The sequence below is a fragment of the Tympanuchus pallidicinctus genome, unplaced genomic scaffold (assembly GCF_026119805.1).
Source record: "Tympanuchus pallidicinctus isolate F22 unplaced genomic scaffold, pur_lepc_1.0 scaffold1, whole genome shotgun sequence".
NCBI lineage: Eukaryota > Metazoa > Chordata > Aves > Galliformes > Phasianidae > Tympanuchus > Tympanuchus pallidicinctus.
In genome coordinates this window covers 31484168-31502845 of record NW_026294618.1, presented here as the reverse complement: position 1 = coordinate 31502845, position 18678 = coordinate 31484168, and the positions used below count along the sequence as shown (strand labels likewise).

Sequence of the window (18678 nt, the reverse complement as noted above, 5' to 3'; positions counted from 1 at the left end):
GCTCTGTGCAAAGAAAGCCCAAGTCCAGCCAAGTCCAGTGTGAAGGATCACAGCTAATATTTTCCCTAGTGACAGAAACAGCATTCTAAGGAAATTTATTGCTAACCTCTGCTTCACATCAGCCTCAGTTCAAGAGCAGTAATTCACATCCGGGTGGTAATCTTCTCAGATGTAAATGACTTGCAATAAACCCAACAGTAAAAAGAGCAGGTCAAGCACCCAGAACCAAAGCCAAGGATTTCAACTGTGGGCTGGGAGCTCAGCAATAAATGTGAGGAAGGAGAGAAATAATTTTCTATCAGACATTTTTGATTGATCATCAGTGATAATTGCTTAAGGCAACAGAAGCGAGTGGTCCAGGGATCGTGCTCAGAAAAACCTTCTCTGGAAGTACCAAATAGTAATAACATTTTCTTCTGAATGGTATCTGGTATGACCTCTGAAATACAGTTCCATTTTCCATTCACCTTTCCAGGCTGTGGCTATCGAGGATGTGCAAAAGGGCCAAGGCAAGTGGCTGGGCAGGTTAGGAAAACCCTCTACAAAGAGCATGACTCATGTGGCCAGGCATTTGAAAAGCTGGGAAAAAGCAGGCAAGGAGCAGGCTATATCTCACCTTGGAACAAGCCTCATAGTAGCAGAAAGGCAGAACTTTCCTGTTCACTTCTTTTAAACATAGGAGTCATCCACAGCAGAATATTTAGTGGTTGGCAATCCTGCCCATGGTAGAGGATTGGAACTAGATGATCCTTGAGGTCCCAACCCAATCCATTTCATGATTATATACTTTTTTCCGCAGAGCTAGCCTTTGTTAATATGTTCTTTTTGTATATGCTTGGCCCATCTTGAGGGAAGGAGATTGCTTGATTGGGCTATGATGCTCCAGAAGATACTGAAGATGAAAAGTTAACCTGTGCCATACCTCATCTCAACACAGACTTCAAGCTATGATTCTAAGTACAAAATTAGGAGAAAGAGATGATATTTTGGTTAAGCAGAACAAACAAGACCAAACTCTAGTTTACTGCAAGAAGATAAAAGATGAATAAGCTGTTATAGAAAGTGTTTGGATGTACTTCCTTTGGATACTCAACTTCAGTGTTAGTAGTATGTATGGATTAAGCTTGCAGATTTACCCCGGTGGGGGATTTCAACCACACAGATTATCTGCTGGGGAAACAACACGGCAAGCTGCAAACAGTTCAGGAGACTCCCAGAGTCCACAGATTACGAATTTCCAGTTCAGATATTAGACAGACCCACTGGAGGTAAAGTATTGCTGGATCTGGTGCTCTCCAACGTGAAGCAGATTGTTAAAAACTGTTAACAGCGGGCTGCAGCAGCTATACTCTGGGACAATGCCCAAGCCCTGGTTGAGTTTGTGATCTCAAGGAGCACGGGCCTTGCAAAGAGTGGAGTCAGGACCCTGAACTTCAGGAGCAAACTTCTGGCTGTTTAAATAATTGTTGGAAGAGATCCTGAGAAACTTTTCTTAGAGTCAAAGGAATGGAACAGAGCTGGCAGCACTTTAAGAACATATTTCTAAAGCACAAGAGCTCTCCGTCACCCAGAGTAAGAAATCAGGCAGAGGAGGCAGGAAACTAGCATGGTTAAGCAAGAACATGCTGGTCAGATTAAGGGAAAAAAGAGAAAGTATAAGCAGTAGAAGCAGAGATGTGTGGCCTGGGAAGAATATAGAGATGTCAGGTGCACAGGGATGGGATCATGAAAGACAAGACACAGATGGAATTGAATTTGGCAAGGGATGTAAAAAACAAGGGTTTCTTGAGATAACACTGGGCAGAAGAAACAGGCAAAGGAGAATGTACCCCCTCTGATAAATGAAAAGGGAGAGTTTGCTCCTTCTGATATGGAGAAGGCTGAGGTTCTTAACAAGGTTTTTGCCTTGGTCTTCCTTGCGAGTCAGGCTTCTTACACCTCCTGGCGTCCTTAAACTTCCAAGCAAGGGTCTGGGCAGCAAAATCACTCCCAGTGTAAATGTGAAACAAGTCTGAAACCACCTCATGAGGCTGAATGTATACATGTTTATGGGCTGGACACCATACATCCCACATGTAGGAGGAGCTGGAGCAGTTTGTCTAGAGAAGCTGTAGACCATCCCATCCCTGGAAGTATTCAGGGTTGGATTATATGGGACACTGGGCAGCCTGACCTGATAGGTAACAACCTTGACCATGCTGGGGTGGGGGGGTGTAGAACTAGACCATGTTTAAGGTTCCCTCTAAGCTAAGCAATTCCACAGTTCTGTGAACTGGCATTTCCCCCATGAATCCATCACTGGAAAGCTTCCAGTTATTGCCATACAACAGGGACTAAGAACATTCATATAGTAAGCCATGAGGCAATGGGCTGTGGGAAGGCTGAGCATGGGGGAACTGTGAAAGGAAGGGCCAGTTAAACAGGTTTTGCAGGACTGGTGGGAGACCTGCCCATGCACGATGACAAACTGTGTGCCAAAGTAGTTAGTGGAACACAGCCAGGTGTAGTGACCAAAGCTGCTGGCAGGAGCTGCTGCCAGCCTACAAAAAGGGTATGTGCAAAACACTACCTGGTGCCTACTATGGCAGCATGTAATTACAAAACAAGCTGGGGAAGTTATAGTGTATTCACAGGACCTGAAGTTGAACTTCTATTCACCAGATCAAACCTGTAACCTACTATATAGTTCTAAGCGCTATACTTGATTTCTGCAGCCTTGCTCTCATCTTGCATCAGGGCTAAGATCTTCACCCTGTTCCTAGCTTCCAGATGCCCTACTGGAGGCATGGTGGATGATCTCAGCAGAGAAGTTACAAAACTGGCATAATTACTTGAAGTACTGACTCAGAAGTCGAAGGTGGGATGTGAGATAACAGTGAGATACAGTCAAGACGATGTTGCTGGTATACAGGCTGCCTGCTATAACATGATTGCTTTTCAGACGATACTAATGCATCTTAATCAAACATTTGAATGCTGCTTACGAAAATTATCACGTTGACAGGCATGGAGATTGAAATCAAGTATCTAGTACCCAAAACACCCCAACCACAGGGCTGCCGTTAAGGAGCCAAAATGTCGCTGAAACAGATCAGAGCAAGAGTCCATACTGCCCAATATTCTCCTTCCAAAAGCAAAACCTTACAAGGTAAGAGATTCCATCTCTGGCAAAACATTCCAAGTGCTGGGGATCAGAGGTTTAAAGGGAAATCCTAAGCCAGAGGTTGCAAGCATACCATTTGCACTCAGTGCCAAGGATCATCCTAACTTCCTTCAACATGCCTAATCTTTTTGAATCTACTTAAAATTTTCAGCTTCCACAATAGCCTTATTTTAAATCTAATTATATTTTACATGCAAAACACTTTATCTTCCTTTCAACTGCTTACAAATTCTGGCTGATCATTTCATCTAATGACTCCCAGTATATCTTTATCCTACACAATGCTGACCTTTCTCTTCCACCATCTTGTCAACAATCAGCCTGCTATTAAACCCTTGAGATCACTTGTGTATGTGGATTACCACAGCTCCTTTGACCCACCTTATTGCCATCTTCTTTAGGTGAGAATGACCAACTACTTATCTGATACTTTTCTCCTCCCTGTTTCTCTGTTGGATGGGGCTTTGAGCAACCTAATCTACTGGAGGTGTCCCTGGTGGAGCCAAATGTTCTCTGGAAGTCTCCTCAATCCATCCTTGAGCAGATCTTCATAGAGAGAATCATAGAATTGCTCAGGTTGAAAAAGACCTTAAAGATCATCAAGTCCAACCACAACCTAACAATACTTACCCTAACTAACAACCTCCACAAAATTATGTCCCTGAGCACCAGATCCAAATGGTTTTTAAACACATCCAGAAATGGTGACTCAACCACCTCCCTGGGGACCCTATTCCAGTGCTTAACAACCCCTTTTGTAAAGAAGTTTTTCCCGATATCCAACCTAAACTTGCCCTGGTACAACTTGAGGCCATTTCCCCTCATCCTGTCACCTGTCATCAGTGGGAAGAGACCAACCCCGCTCTCACACCTTTCAGATGCTGGAAGAGAGCAGTAAGGTCTCCCCTCAGCCTTCTCTTGATATATGTGCTTATTTTCAAGACATTGAAGGACCCTTGGTGTTAGCAGCTTTTGGAAAATCCAAATATACTGTATGTAAATACCACATACTCAGGCTCAGGAGAAAGATTTTTTTTTTCCTCTATGCAAAGGGTTTACTCAGTATTGGTACATTTGTACCCTGAATCTGCTCCTTAGTGTAATTTTCTCCCCTCAATATTTTTATTATGAAATTTTACCCAGCATTCTAATTCTCTAGCTCCACATTTCTGAAGACCAGTATCATATTTACTGCCTCCCATCTCTAGTTATACTACACCTTCTATTACAACTACTACTAACTCCTTTAGAACTCCTTTGGTTAACACCACCTGGAACTGGAGATGTTAGTGCCTGAAAAAGCTACTTCTGACATTGAATTCAAGTAATCCCTTGAAGCTTTCTCTTATAGTGAAAGGTTCTGACATGAAATCTTGCGAGTCCTTCTGTGCTGAATACTGAAGCAGATAACCTACTTTTCTGTAGATCTTCTCTTCCTGAAAAAAAGATAAACAGCATGAGCAGCAAAAGGGGCTTCTAAAAAAAAAAAAAAAAAAAAAAAACCAAAGCAACAACATGAGGTGTTCCCAGTGAAGCAGTCGATTTCCCAAGTTTGTCAGTGTTTAAGAGGCACTCACATAATGTCCTCAGTAGTACGTTTTAACTTTTGGTTAGTCCTGAAGTGGTCAGGAAGTTGGCCAGGACTTCGTAAATCCCTTCCACTGAAGTACTCCAATGTGCCAAAATGTAAGGTTTCTTTGAATCTTCATCTGCTTTCCCTAAAACTATTCTTTGTCAATATTTGCACTTTGCATTGCTCAACATGCATCACTGCAGTTAGGAAACACCATCACCTTTGCAGTGATAAGCCTCTGCTAAGAATACCAAAGTCAGATCAGAAGAGACTTAAGCAGACATTCACTTTTTGGTTAGGTATCAAAGTTCAGCTCCAGTTTAAAAACTCTAGCTCCTTATTAGCGAGGTACATTTATCCTTAAAAACTCACTGACACATGCCAGTGAGCACCACCATCTCAACAGAAGGGAGCAGCTGACTGCCTCTTACACAAACTACTGGGAAGGTGGAAATGCCATCTCAGCAACCAGGTTCCTTAAATGCCCAGGCTACTAGATATGTCCAAATCACAGAAAGCAGAGGCGGCCTCAGAAGTTTTGCCTTACAGCACAATTGCTAGCATGTTCATCAGTGAAGTGAAACGTGGGTTGCAGGCCTTCCCTTCCTTTGCCTGAAGGGGAGATGTTGGTCACTGCTCCCCACTGGATGGCTCTGGAGTCCTTCCATGGCGTGATGTTGCCCAGCACTCTTCACTCACCAAGAACATGGGACATGTTTGCAATCTGCCACATTGAATTGTGCTTGCAGAGATCAGAGACCTGTTATATGAACATCCAAACACCACACAGACAGCAAGATTTATTCCCTTTTAAGAATAATTTGGAACACTCTGTCACTCTACTACAGCAGCATTAACAGCCCTCTCCTTCCCACACAAGAAACTAAATACAACAAGCTTTGTACAGAAGTTGCGGTAAGAAACAATTCTGTCAAACTGTAAGCAGACAAAACAAAGCATGTAGAGAACAAATTTTCAAACAAGTAATTTATACAAAACCACATACAAAGTATTAATGCCAAGAATCCAAACTGTATTTCCGTAAACATACTTGCTACTTAATTGTATTTTTAATTAACAACTACATAAAATAAAGAAGAAACAGCTCGAGATAGACAAAGCAGGTCTTCAGTTTACTTGCACTTACCATAAACAAGCACATTGTTATGTGGGTACCAAGACAAGCTAGAGATATTTAGAATATAGTTACAGTTGAGAGAAATGGGCTGTTTAAATATCGACTTTCTCCTTGTGTTTATTACGGGTTCAAAACAGTGGCACCACTATTCCTCCTTAAATTCATCATCTCTTTCATTGCAAAAGCTGCCTGGATTTTAGCAATTCATCTGATTAGAGCTGGCGTCTTGGAATTACATCATCGTTTAGCTGCAATTCCACCTGCTAAGGCAAGGAATTGAGGTGAGGAGTCAGATTTTTATCTTGGGTTTCATTGCAGCAACTCCCATGAAAAATATATGGATAGGCTATATCAAGACTTCTGCTCCGATACAGGTCTACATCCTACAGTCACACTATAGTGCCTCCTTCACTATATCTCTTAGCTTGCAAGATTTCTCTTAATTACTTTATGTGGAACAAATGAGCAAAGAAGGGCATACTTGGAAAGCTTACTGACACAGACAAGGCTTTGTGAACAAATAATTGAGTTTAGAAGATATACATGCATTTAGAAGGAAGAGAATATTGTGTTAACTATGTGTATTTACCTGAAATAGGATCTCCTAGCCACAAAAGTATCAATGATAAAAATATGCTAAAACAGCATTTTCTTTTATCCTTGCTGCTGAGAACCCATGAAAACTGATGGAACAGTAGAGAGAACAGGAACATAAGAGCAGTTAGTTTTCAGCACTTACTGTATCAACAGCAACATCATTGGCACCTGTAAGGATTAGCCTTTCATTCTTCCTGACATCCCCAGTAATAAGACAGGCTTTAGAGGCAGGCCATAATTTCAAGTTTACATCAGTTGTTCAACTTCTAATTTGATAATAAATGCTGTTCACAAAATTGGTCATGAAACTATCAGGTATTTAAAGAAAGAACAGAAACCCATAACAGGGACCACAATCTAGTGATCATTTGACCAGTTACTTTCAGGGTTAAAACACAACCCACTATGCACTCTCTCTTCTGCTTGGAATTTAATATTCTCTTCCTTCACACCTCCTTGTTTAGCAGCACAAATAGATAATGCCTTTCAAAAGCCAGAGAAGAAAAGAGGAGCCCACTGAGCCGCTGGGATAGATGCATCTCTCATTCCTTGGAGAAACGTTCTGAGAACAGTTATGCAAGAGAACAGCTCCTTTTTCTTCTCATGCCTTAGAAGGATTCCATTTTGTGCACTGACACACCAAGAAAATCAGAGCCTTCGGAACTTACACATTAATCCATTTAGCCTTTGGATTACAACTATGCCTACAGAGAAGCTAGCTCAGCTGCTCAGGCAGAACAATGCTATGCTAATCCATAAACATGGAACCTATCTTTCTGTAGTTCTGTATTTCTTAGTGTTGCCTGCTGACTAAAGGCTTTTATTGGATCACAGCATCAGATTTAGAAGAAATTATAACTGTTCAAATTCATTTTTTGCAAGAATTACAAAAAGGAGCTTAATGAAATATTCTCATTTACTTGTTTACTCTTCATGTAGTTACAGTACATCAGTAACAGCTGATATAGCACTACACTATACATACGTATCCAAAGATGGTGACTGCAAACAGGCATACAGTAATCTGGTTTGAAAACCATCTTCTCCACCTACTTTATATATGCACAATGTCCTGCAACTGTGGACTTGAATGTAGTTGATAGCAATGCAGGATGGGCATTTTATAATCTTGAGGAAGCTCTAGGCAGCAACCTCTGTTAACAGACATACAGAACATGCTTTTTGCCTTTTAAAAATTACTCATGCATAGCCATTCTGTAATTCACACGCTGAGATCCCAAAAGAACCTGAAAAGGGGAGCAGATAGTTGTTAAAAAGAAAACACATCCACCACAATAGGAACACACGGAGGGGCAGTAAGAGACAATTGTCAGGCAGGAAAGGAATATAAATAAGGAACATAAGCTGTTCAAACTTTAAATAAAAAGCATGACTAACAACCTACTGCATCTCATTAGCCCCAGTTGTCTTTCCATAATCTCTCATGCTGCGGTTTTTTCAGCAGTGACTGCATGAGAGAAAGGATTGCAAAAGCATGTACTCTGCGAAAAAAAACACGGCACACCTCCTCTGCATATTCAATATTAAGCAACAGATAAGCAAAACACTGGAAGTTTTAACATCTGTAACAGTTGAATAGTTATGCAGAAATATTTTCAAGGGTAATTCAGAGAAGCAGCTAGACATTTCAATTTCTCTTCACACAGGAGTATTCTATAGAGTAAAAGTTTTCTCCACAAGTTTTCTTCTTAAACAATATTTCCCCTCTCCAGATAAAGCCAGTGAGAATGTTTCAATTCATATGCTCCAAGAAGTTTCCCAAACTGCCTACGGTGTGAAAGGTACAGAACGTTAACTTACTTCTCTTTGGTAGCTTCAATCTTGACAAGAAGTTTTCATATAAGAGGCAAGCAGGATAAAGTTAGCATATACACTCGTGCTATAGTACAGGAGCACGAATGTTTGTAATAAATTAAATCAGAAATAACAGGATCATTGGAGGAAACAAGCCAGTAATCCAGAGAATACCTACTAAGTTAAAAGAGAGCAGAGGTTGAATCACAGTACTCCTGCTGAGCCACAGGAATACTACGCACCTGAGTAATAAGTGCTCTTTTTACAAGCATTTGGTACTGTCACAGCAGGATGGTCTTAACTGGCATAGGAAGATGGTGAAGGCTTGGCTTTAAAATAGACTTGAAGCAGAGGTGTGAAAGTTACATAAATCCCATTCTTCAAAAGATTGCCTTCTTATTACTAAGTTATTTGAAGGATTGTTTTGCCACCACTCACTTTTTTATTCCTTTAAATCTTGAGTCATGGAAGCAAAAACCACATAAAGCAACTGGATGGTATCAGTGAAACCCAGTGCTCCAAGAATCAAAATGCACACAAATTCTGTGAGACCAGGTGATCTGGAGAAGAATGCTCAGAATAGGGGTTGGTAAATGTTTACATGTATGTTTACACTGAAAGACAATTCCTCCTCAATGGGGGCCTTTTTTACAGCATTTTATCAAGCTTTTTTGTTCCTGGTGAGTTATCCAAAATTAAGCACAGAATACAAAAGCTACCATAAAGATGTTCAAATATTTTAATACTCATCTGAAGGGAAGTAAGCATGAATTCTGTAATTAACATGTAGAAATAATCAAGGAAAGCTTCTCTAATACTACCTTTCCTCTTCTTCTGTCACTGTTCAAAGGGCACGACACTCAACACATGAAAATTAACAAGAGACACTTCAGTAATGAACCAGGATCTTGATATGCATAACTTAAGAAAAGGCAAAAACCACAAACTTGAAAATACTTGCTCAAAGATTCTATAAACAAACAAATATCATGTTTTCAAAGGAAAATGTGGCAGCTGTCTTGAAGATTATTTTTCCCCTCCCAATCTGAAACTTTTAAATATTTAAATGTCTTCCAATTAATTTAAAATTCACTCTTGCACCAGAAATATACCTCAGTGACAACAAAATCTGATCAATCCACTAATAATCATGTATAAAACCAGTGCGTTCAGTACACTTTATTTACACTGCTTGGTATTAGTGCTCTTAAAAATCCAAATTGTCTTCTGAGCATCATTAATCTTGACAATTTTTCTATTTTGAAGTTTGCAAAGCATACTGGATTTGCAAAGCAGTTGTTGCTTTTTTTTTTTTTTTTTAAATAGAACATAAGCCATTTTATTCCTATTACACTTTGAGAGTGATGCTTCCACTATGCCATTTATCAGTCAGCAAAAGAACAGCTCAAGAACTGAATGGCATTTACATGTATCTACCAGAACTGTAACTGATTGCTTATATAAGCAGTGTGCCTTTTTTCCCTTAGTTTTGGGCTGGACACTAGAGGCATTTCTTTTACTTGGCAGCAAAGAACAGAACAGCACAATACTGTACTCACATCGTAGAACATTTCAAGAGACTTGCAAGTTTTACATAGCCAATTTTACAATTGGTGTTTTAGAAAGCTTTTTTTTAAATTTAGTTTGAGTATAAAGGAGCTTGAAAGTCTTGTACAAGTTTTTGTAATTCAAAAACCGTACAGCATTGTTAGAAAGAAAAGACTATAGTAACAAACTATCCTATCCATTTTCATTGTTCAATCCAAGTGGCAAGTCAAGATTTACTGTACATAGATATATATTTTTTACATTTAATTTTTCAAGTGTGAACTTTATGCTGAGTGTCCTTTTACAAGCTAGCAGCACTAAATACTCTTTTGAACAGACCAGTTATGCTGCACCCCAAACAGCTGTGCATCACTTTGCTGTCCATGATTTTTGACTCCCAGATTTGGCAAATGCTGATACGTCGAGACTTTTACCACTGTTGCATTGTTCATATAAAGTCTGAAAATGAATAAAAACACAAGTATTCAGGTAAACACTGCTGTTTCACATATAGATTCAAACAATCTTTATAGCAAATGTTACAACTTGAAATAACTTCTCATTTGAAATATTAATATTACTAACTGCACTAAGATTTGTCTCAGAAATCAGCAAATAAAGATGCAATTAAGATCAACAGCTTAGTACTAGCAGCTGTAATGCAGCAGTGCCTGAAAGAAAACACATACTGACTTAGTGAGAAAAAGTAGTATTTCACAAGTTTGAAGAGAACTCATTGCCAAGGTTTAAATCCACGTTCACTCCATTAACTGCCTCTGATGCAGAAACACCAGCATAGAAAGAGGGATACTTTTATAAAGCTTGCTCATACTGAGTACTTAAGGAAGGAAACTTCATGTGAGGAAATCACAAAAAACAGTGGCCACAAGCATAGCCACACCACAATGTTGTTGAACAGATGTCTTCATACAAAAGTTTCAGGTTACCATTCAGAACAACAAATGGAAGAATCATCTACAGTGATAAATGACCCAACTTCAATAACGAATATGGGTCATTTTTGTATTTAATTATTTTAGGGTCAGATATATTTGCTACAGAAAAGTCTGACAAAACAGAAGTACCGTCCACCAAAAAAGCCCTATGGAGCCAGAAGTAGGAATACCCACAGACTTGAACAGGACTCCTCATGATGCCTGTCTTCTTTCAGAAAGAGAGATAATGAGAGTCAGGGCTTTGTTTGTCAATATCTTTAACATAGTGACAAGGAATTAGCTAGGACAAGTGGAAGATCACAGGCATTTTTTAACTGTTTCTAGCTGTTCTGGAGGAGACACAAAGGCCAGTCCAGATGGTGAGTATTAGAAATGAAGAGATATAATGCAGATATACTGGGAGCTGAATGAAAAGAAACAGGGCAAGAATAAACCAAGATAATCACCTTTTAAATCTTCCAATTCAGGAGTAGGTAGTGATCACACACCAGCCACAAACAAAAGCATGACAATATGCTATGATTTTGCAGCAGTGGTTAAAACTACAGGACATGCATCCCTTCGTCTTTCGTTACCACACATTTTACATTACTGCATGAACATGCAGCGCTAAGACAGACATAGGGAAAGCCAATTTACTTACCCTAGCAGCTCTGGAAATAGAGTTGGGAGAATTTAAGCCAACAAGTTGGCCAAGGATACGCTTTACTTCCTCTGTTGCTCCTTTTGCATTTGCAACACCTAACAGTTAATTTAAAATCATTAGAGCTGTATACAATTGTGTATAATTACCAACAAGTCTGTAAGACACAGACAAAAGGTCAGTTTTGAAATTAATGGTCTAAAAATTAAACATTAGAAGTTTAAGTGAAGTCATACATATAACATACATGGGTACCAAACAAAACCACCTACTGCAATACCAGCAAATGTCTATGTACAAAAAAAGCTTTCTGATTTCTTAAACATAATTTTAAGTGCTATTTAACAAATATATTTTAAAAATAGACATACCTGTTTGACATTGGGTTTGAATTTGAACATAGGGATGTATCAGCAACTCTGCAACGGATATTCTTTGTTTAGGATTTCTTACTAAACAGCGCTGCAAGCAAGAAGAATATTTTGCTTCAAAAAATCAAGAGATTAATCTTAATTCCTAAGAATTATAATTGAAACTGTGGATATTTCAAGACCTATCAAATTCATGCCTAAACTTCTTACCATCAAGTCACAAACAACCCGAAATACACCAAAAAAATTACCCTAATTACTCTGTGAAGATGATTGCTAAAGAAGGTTGGATATTCTGTTTTACTCTAGCAACAACATTGGAAGAAGTTGTTGGCTCTTGTGTTTACATCCCTGTACTTTGAAAAACTCAAAATGATATTGGAATTTGAAAGTTGGGGATAAATGTTTCTGGATTTCACTTTGTTTCCTCCTGAGCAGCACGATTAGGGCTTTTGCATAAAACAAATAAGTGAAGTCTCAAATGCAGGCAAACATGCAGGATAAAAGAAGGGGGCGAAGGCTGTACAAAAGCTACTCAATTTACTTTGGGTGGCTCAAAGGAGTTAGGCCAGACTGCTTTAAACATTTACTTACTTGCTACTGAGCTGAAAATGGACTTCTACTATAGAAACCATGAAATAGCTAGCTTTAGTTTTTTGGAAAAAGGCCTGTTACTATTAGCAGCAATTAACATTATTTGTTAAACAAGTTCCTCAAGTACAATTCATTCATTCTATTTAAGAAAATATGCTTTAAATAAAGAAGTTGCCATTGCTTGAATCAAAAATAAACTTCAGGGAAAATTACCTTTAGCACATCTTGAAGATCTTTCTCAGCAATATCTGGGAATTCTATTTCATAATGAGGATCAACAATAGCATACAGTTTTTTACGTGTATTTGTTATATGTTGAAATGGAGTCCTTCCATATGTCATACAATATAAAATGCATCCCAACGACCACACATCACTTTTTGGACTTATCTAACAAGTAAAAAAAAAAAAAAAAAAAAGAGGTTTTCTCACTTAGGAAATGGTAACTGTACAGTTCACTTGATAGTTTAGCTCTTTTACATTGGTTAACATGATTAACAGTACACTGCTACCTATTAATACTGTACTACAATGTGACTTTCAGTAATTTTCAATAAGAAAGCTTTTTTTTTTTTCTCAAGTTGTTTGAAAAAGTCAACTTTAATAACTTAAAAACCCTTAAGCTGAATAGCAGTATTCTGATTTTGGATATACTCATAAATCCAAATAAATATACTAAATTCATCTTGGAAGCCAGTAAAGCATCATAGGTATGCTTGTGCCCAAAGTGGGAAACTACAGTCCAGTTCTTCTAGGCTTTAAGGATTCAAGATCCAAATTCCAACCACCACATTTGGGTTGCTCTTTAAAGGAGGACTTTCCACTCCTCTTACTGAAGTGCTTTTAAATAAAAGATGAAGTTGGAGAGTAGGGAGAAGTGGAGGGATGTGGAAGAGACATTGCATTGACTTAGCAGTACGATGGTTGGATTTTTACTGAAATGAGCTAAGAGCCAGAACAAGTCTGCACTTCATTTACAAGTTTTAAAAAATTTAAAAGGTAGAAGTTTTAAAGGCAAGAGATACAATCTTTTAATAGAGGAATCATTTAAAAACCTCAATTTATATATAAAGCATTGTCCTGTATCTCACAGGATTCAAGATATGACAGTGACACAGACATTATCCTAACCTTTCATTTAAGCAAACACGAAGAGCATTTTACAGCATAAATTTTTTCTTACTTCTATTGGAAGATTTCTAAGCCAGATCTACTCATACAGAATACTAAAATACAGCTGTAAAGATACTAGCAATAAAGAGCTCCATCAATTTTTGGAACAGACAAAACAGATGGCTATGAGCAACACAACAGGCAATCAAGAAAATGGCTAGAGAATGATTCCTTCAGTTGAGTCTATGGAAGACCCTGATTATAAGAATTGAGATGAAATGCTGAAATCTTGAACTACGGTACACATGTCCTTTCAGGAACACAGTGCTCATGTTAAACTTCTGACACAACAGGATATGGAGTATCCTGTGGTTTATCCCAAACAGCATCAAAAAGAGAGAGACAAGCGATTCTCCATGTCAGAAAATTTGAGGCTGGATAGCAGGAAATGGAAAGAAGCCTCAGAAACTTTCACCAGGATTCTTTCAAAGAAATCATAAAAATGAGTCAACAAAAGCACTGAACACCGGATTAAGGCCTAAGGAGCAAACCATCCACAGCCAAAAATATGAAGAATTTCTAGAACAAATTAGACCGATAATTTAAAAGAAAAAAAGTCTCCCTTTTCATTTTAAATACCATCAGTAGTCTTCACTATACAAAGCAATCAATAACTTAGAAACTCAAACCTCAGAACACATAGTGACACATTCCACAAAGTCTGATGCAGATCTATTACCACCACTGAATATCATTCATACTGATAGCACAAGATTGCTTTATACCATTCCTTGCACATTGAGACAGCTGTTTATTATTGGTTTACATTTAATACTTCTCAATGTCTTCTGTCATCTACTTCAACTCCCTCAAGTCCATGCACCTGTCTTACTTGCAATTTAATTCAATTCAGCATTTCTCTAAACACTCTCTGCAGAAAACAGAGTACTTAGCCTTCAAACTGCCCACCACCACCTTGGCATAGTGGATTTCTGTTTTATATCAGCAGAAGATTTTGAAAAAACTAAACTTTCAATTATATGCCTGAACTACACAGTATGCAGGACAGGAGGAAAAAAACCTCACGTTACCTTAGATTGCGATTTCCCATTTTCTCCATAGGAAGATGACATATCTTGTATTGCTTCAGGTGGCATATAATTCATTGTGCCAACCTAGTAAAAATATTTAATGAGGCACGTACTTAATAAGTAGCTTGATTTTTCTCTTAAAGTACAGAAAAGCATATAGGAAATCAGTACAGTACTCATTCAAGCTGTGAGATAAACATAATCAACAAGTACAACATTTTCTGAAAGCTATACATCAATTTTCCAGAATTGTCACCTGTGAATCTTTAACGATGCTTGTCACATCTGGCTGCATTTGGTTTGCAATGCCAAAGTCAATCAGTTTTAACATTCCGTCAACTATCAGAAAGTTTGCTGGTTTAAGATCACTGTGAACAATGCCTGTAAAACAGTTTCAAGTCAATCCAAGCTGTTACTGAAGTATGTTCATTGCTCAGTTACCTGACCATTGCACAGAGAGAACATGCAGATCACTTGTTTGGTGATAACTAAATTATTCTTTGCAGATTTCATTTAAAGTGTTTCTTTTCATTCCCCCTAATTGGCAGTTAGACTCGCATAATAAGTTCATAGTTCAAAGTACTAAAATCTTCAGTAACCCTGAAATAACTTCATGAATCTCCAGTTGAGATTCATATTGAAAGAATCAATAGTTTCTCTCAGTAAAGGATGGGCCATCCAGGGGATTTAGATCTATGCTGTAGGTGTATACACGCTCACTTAAAACAGAGTCAACATTTAGCTTCAGATTCCCAAGTTTCCCTTTGCTATGGCACAGGCAGTAGATTTTTAGTAGCCTTCATTTATATTAGAAGGAAGTAAAACAAGTACAGAGTACTATTTCAATATTAATAGATACAGTACAGTTGTAATAACAGAAAAATCAAGAAATTAGACAAGATGTGGCTAAAAAGCAGGGAAACTAGAAATTTTAAGAGCCAAAACCAGGAAGAAAAAGAAGTTCACATCAGTTCTACAACCTCTATGTGACCTAATTTCTTAGTATTTCTTAGTTTGCTGTTGCTGGTCAGGAATGCCATCATATCAGCTGTTCTGCTTGCTTACTTCAGTTTACTTCTAACTAATTAGCTAATCTGGAACTTGGAAAAAAGAGTGCCAGGAAGAGAAAGATAGAAATACTTTATTTTAATATTTTTCTGCTTCCTTGATCTAGCAAAAGAATGAATCTAGTGAATGCACTGAAGATTACCTGCATTGGTGTCTTAAATGCACTCTGCTTGCTTTATAAACTATGAGTCTTGGTCATTCTTACTTCATATAATCAACTAATTATTCTTAATTTTTTTCAATCTTCACCATGTTACACAGAAATAGAACACAGATACATACATTTTAGTAACATGGGTAAGGATGAGAGGGAGCCTCATGAAATACAAGGAGTGAAAAAGGTGAATTAAGTAAAGACAACAGATCTGTGCAGAAGCAATCAAAATTTCTTTGGAGAGGATAAGTGGTTTTAATGATAATTTTATGGAGAACAAGAAGTTCCAGAAGCCTACACTGTAGTCCATTACATAAATCATTTTCTAGATGCTGCAAGGAAATAGAAAACGAACATCCTTACCCACGTTATAGGGATACTTGTTGATCCCTTTGAGTCAAGAGAGTCTACTTCAATAAAAATATGCTCACTTTGGTTTCACTGTTACAATACAGTAAGTACCACCTTCAAAGATCACTAAGTTTACACCAAAACTGAAAGCAGTATCACCTCCAAAATTCAAAACACTATGTCTGTCTAATAACCTATTCAAATACCAAGAATTATTCAAGAGTACCATGTTCATGGATTGTGTGAACAGCTTCCAACATATTTTTCCAATAGCTCTTCCGTTCCAATGGATCAATATTCTTTTTCTTTTTCAGCCAGCTATTGAGATCAATGTTTCCACACTCCATTACCATGTAGATATGCTGATCAGTAATTTCACTAAAACAAAATAAATGTTAAAATTCAAGGCAGCTTTATTAAATCAATACTGCATTATATGAACAGTAAGTTTACTCACTAGCTATAAAGACGGATTATCTTATCGCTATGCTCTTGTAGTTTACTCAAATGAGCAATTTCATTCTTGTAGCTTTCAACAGTCTGCTGATCAGCTTCTTCTAGATTCACATACTTGACTGCATACAGCTGCTTCTTTTCATTCAGTACTTGAAACACCTGAAAAAACAGTTAATTCAATCTTAAGTCCAATTTATTTCATGGTCCTCCATTTCACCATAGCCAGAGTTTAAAAGGAAAGACATACCTTTTAAAAAGGAAGAAGCACAGTAAATTTACAGAAGATCTTGTTTGCTGAAATTAAAGTTCTATCAAAATTCATTGGTTACAACAGAAACAGGTAGGAGAAGAGAAGGCTCAGAGGGAATCTCAATGTCTATAAATACCTGAAAGGAGAATGCTGAGAGAATGGAATCAGGCTCTTTTCGGTGGCACCCAGGCACAGGAAAAGAGGAAACAGGCACAAACTGGAACACAGGAGGTTCCCTCTCTACATCAGGAAGCATTTATTTACTGTACAATTGACAGAGCTCTGGCCACAGGTTGCCCAGGAAGGTTGTGCAGTCTGCTCCTTGGAGATTTTGAAAAGCCACCTGGACACAGTCCTGGGCACTCTGCATGAGTAGGGGTTGGACCAGATGACATCCAGAGACCCCAACAATCTCAGCTTATTTTGGACAATTCTGTGATACCAGGAATTTTAAGAGTCTTCATCTCAAAGAAGATCTTCAGGAATGTAAAACAGTTCTAACAATAACTTATAAGGCCTATGTAGAAAGCAAAAGAAGGAAATGGGCTGCCACCATCATTTACTAATTTAAGAGAAGATAGTTGAGTGATTGCTTTCTTATCTCTGTAGCTTCTGTTCTGTTTTCTAAGCAAATGCATTCAGTACACTTGTTTACTGTTTTCTTTATTTCAACACACATGGCTTTATTCTTCTACTGTTTTGACTTTCTCTCTCTCCACCGAAATCAATACTTGTTTAACATTCTGAAATAGCAATGCCATAAAATATAATTCAGGGAACTCAGAACTCTGAAGAATAACATGTAACACATCTCATCTGTGTGCTATTCTTCCTTGCACCCATGAGAGAAAGTGTAAGCTTGGCCCTATAATTTTGTTTCAGGTTCTTTGTGTCAGCCAAACACAGCTCAAGCAGTATTAGATAACTACAGTATATATATTTGTATTAAATACCACTGTGTAAATGAGTGACTACATCTAAAAGGCTAATACAGCATCTTACCTTGCTTGAACCTCCACTACCTATTTGCTTTAATATTGTATAAACTCTTCCTTGAACAGCAATGCATTCATTTGAAGGTATAGAAGCTGAAACCTGTGTACACACAAAAATAAATGAAAGTAACTATTGGTACATATGCATTAGAACTTGAAGGAGCTCTATTTCTATTTGTCTTGATCTTCCCAAACAAGGCAAAGCATATGAAAGAAACCTCAAATATGTCTACTAAAAGCAGGAGATCCCCACAGCATAACTTGTATAATGATCATCACAAGTTTACTAAGCAGCACAATTTCATACGCTTGTCCATCAACATATCGAACACAGGCCTTGAAAAGGCCTTACAAAACTGCAGAATAGAGGTCATAAAACTTCCTGTCCTCCTAAAAATAAATGCAATTACCTATGGCCAGTTGAGTAATTCCAACAAAATTTACTATTTAAGCCCACCACAGCTGTATAATTATTCTATTTTGTTTCACATTTTTATTTCAAATCATTCAACCTAACCAGGATTACGTGTGTACAGAAATACACGAAGTGAAAATACATTTAATATCAGTTCTCCACTGCAATTTACCTCTGCCTTAAAGTCTCACATAATTCAAATTAGTGAATAGATCTAATACAGAATAAAATGTTTATTCTGTAGATAACTAAACGACCTTGCTTTCCTTTACTTATTCCACAAATATGAGTAACAACTTTAAATTAAAAATACATGTAATACACATATTCCCCCTAAAGAAGTCTCTAATGAAAACATGCTAAAAACAGTAGAAGACAGTTTAAAAT

At 37.8% G+C, this 18678-nt stretch overlaps 1 protein-coding gene across 1 annotated transcript in view; it reads right to left on the bottom strand.

Annotated features, from left to right (window-relative positions):
- Window positions 1–9582: 9582 nt before the first annotated feature.
- The window catches only part of TTK (TTK protein kinase), a 32190-nt gene continuing 23094 nt past the window's right edge, over window positions 9583–18678 (bottom strand). The window contains exons 15-23 of the mRNA XM_052696565.1: window positions 17884–17976; window positions 16633–16790; window positions 16402–16553; window positions 14859–14983; window positions 14603–14686; window positions 12612–12788; window positions 11805–11895; window positions 11434–11531; window positions 9583–10293 (exon numbers count right to left, since the gene is read on the bottom strand). Of these exons, the coding sequence (XP_052552525.1) occupies window positions 10204–10293; window positions 11434–11531; window positions 11805–11895; window positions 12612–12788; window positions 14603–14686; window positions 14859–14983; window positions 16402–16553; window positions 16633–16790; window positions 17884–17976 (1068 nt within the window). The 3' untranslated portion in view covers window positions 9583–10203. The remainder of the gene's footprint in view (window positions 10294–11433; window positions 11532–11804; window positions 11896–12611; window positions 12789–14602; window positions 14687–14858; window positions 14984–16401; window positions 16554–16632; window positions 16791–17883; window positions 17977–18678) is intronic.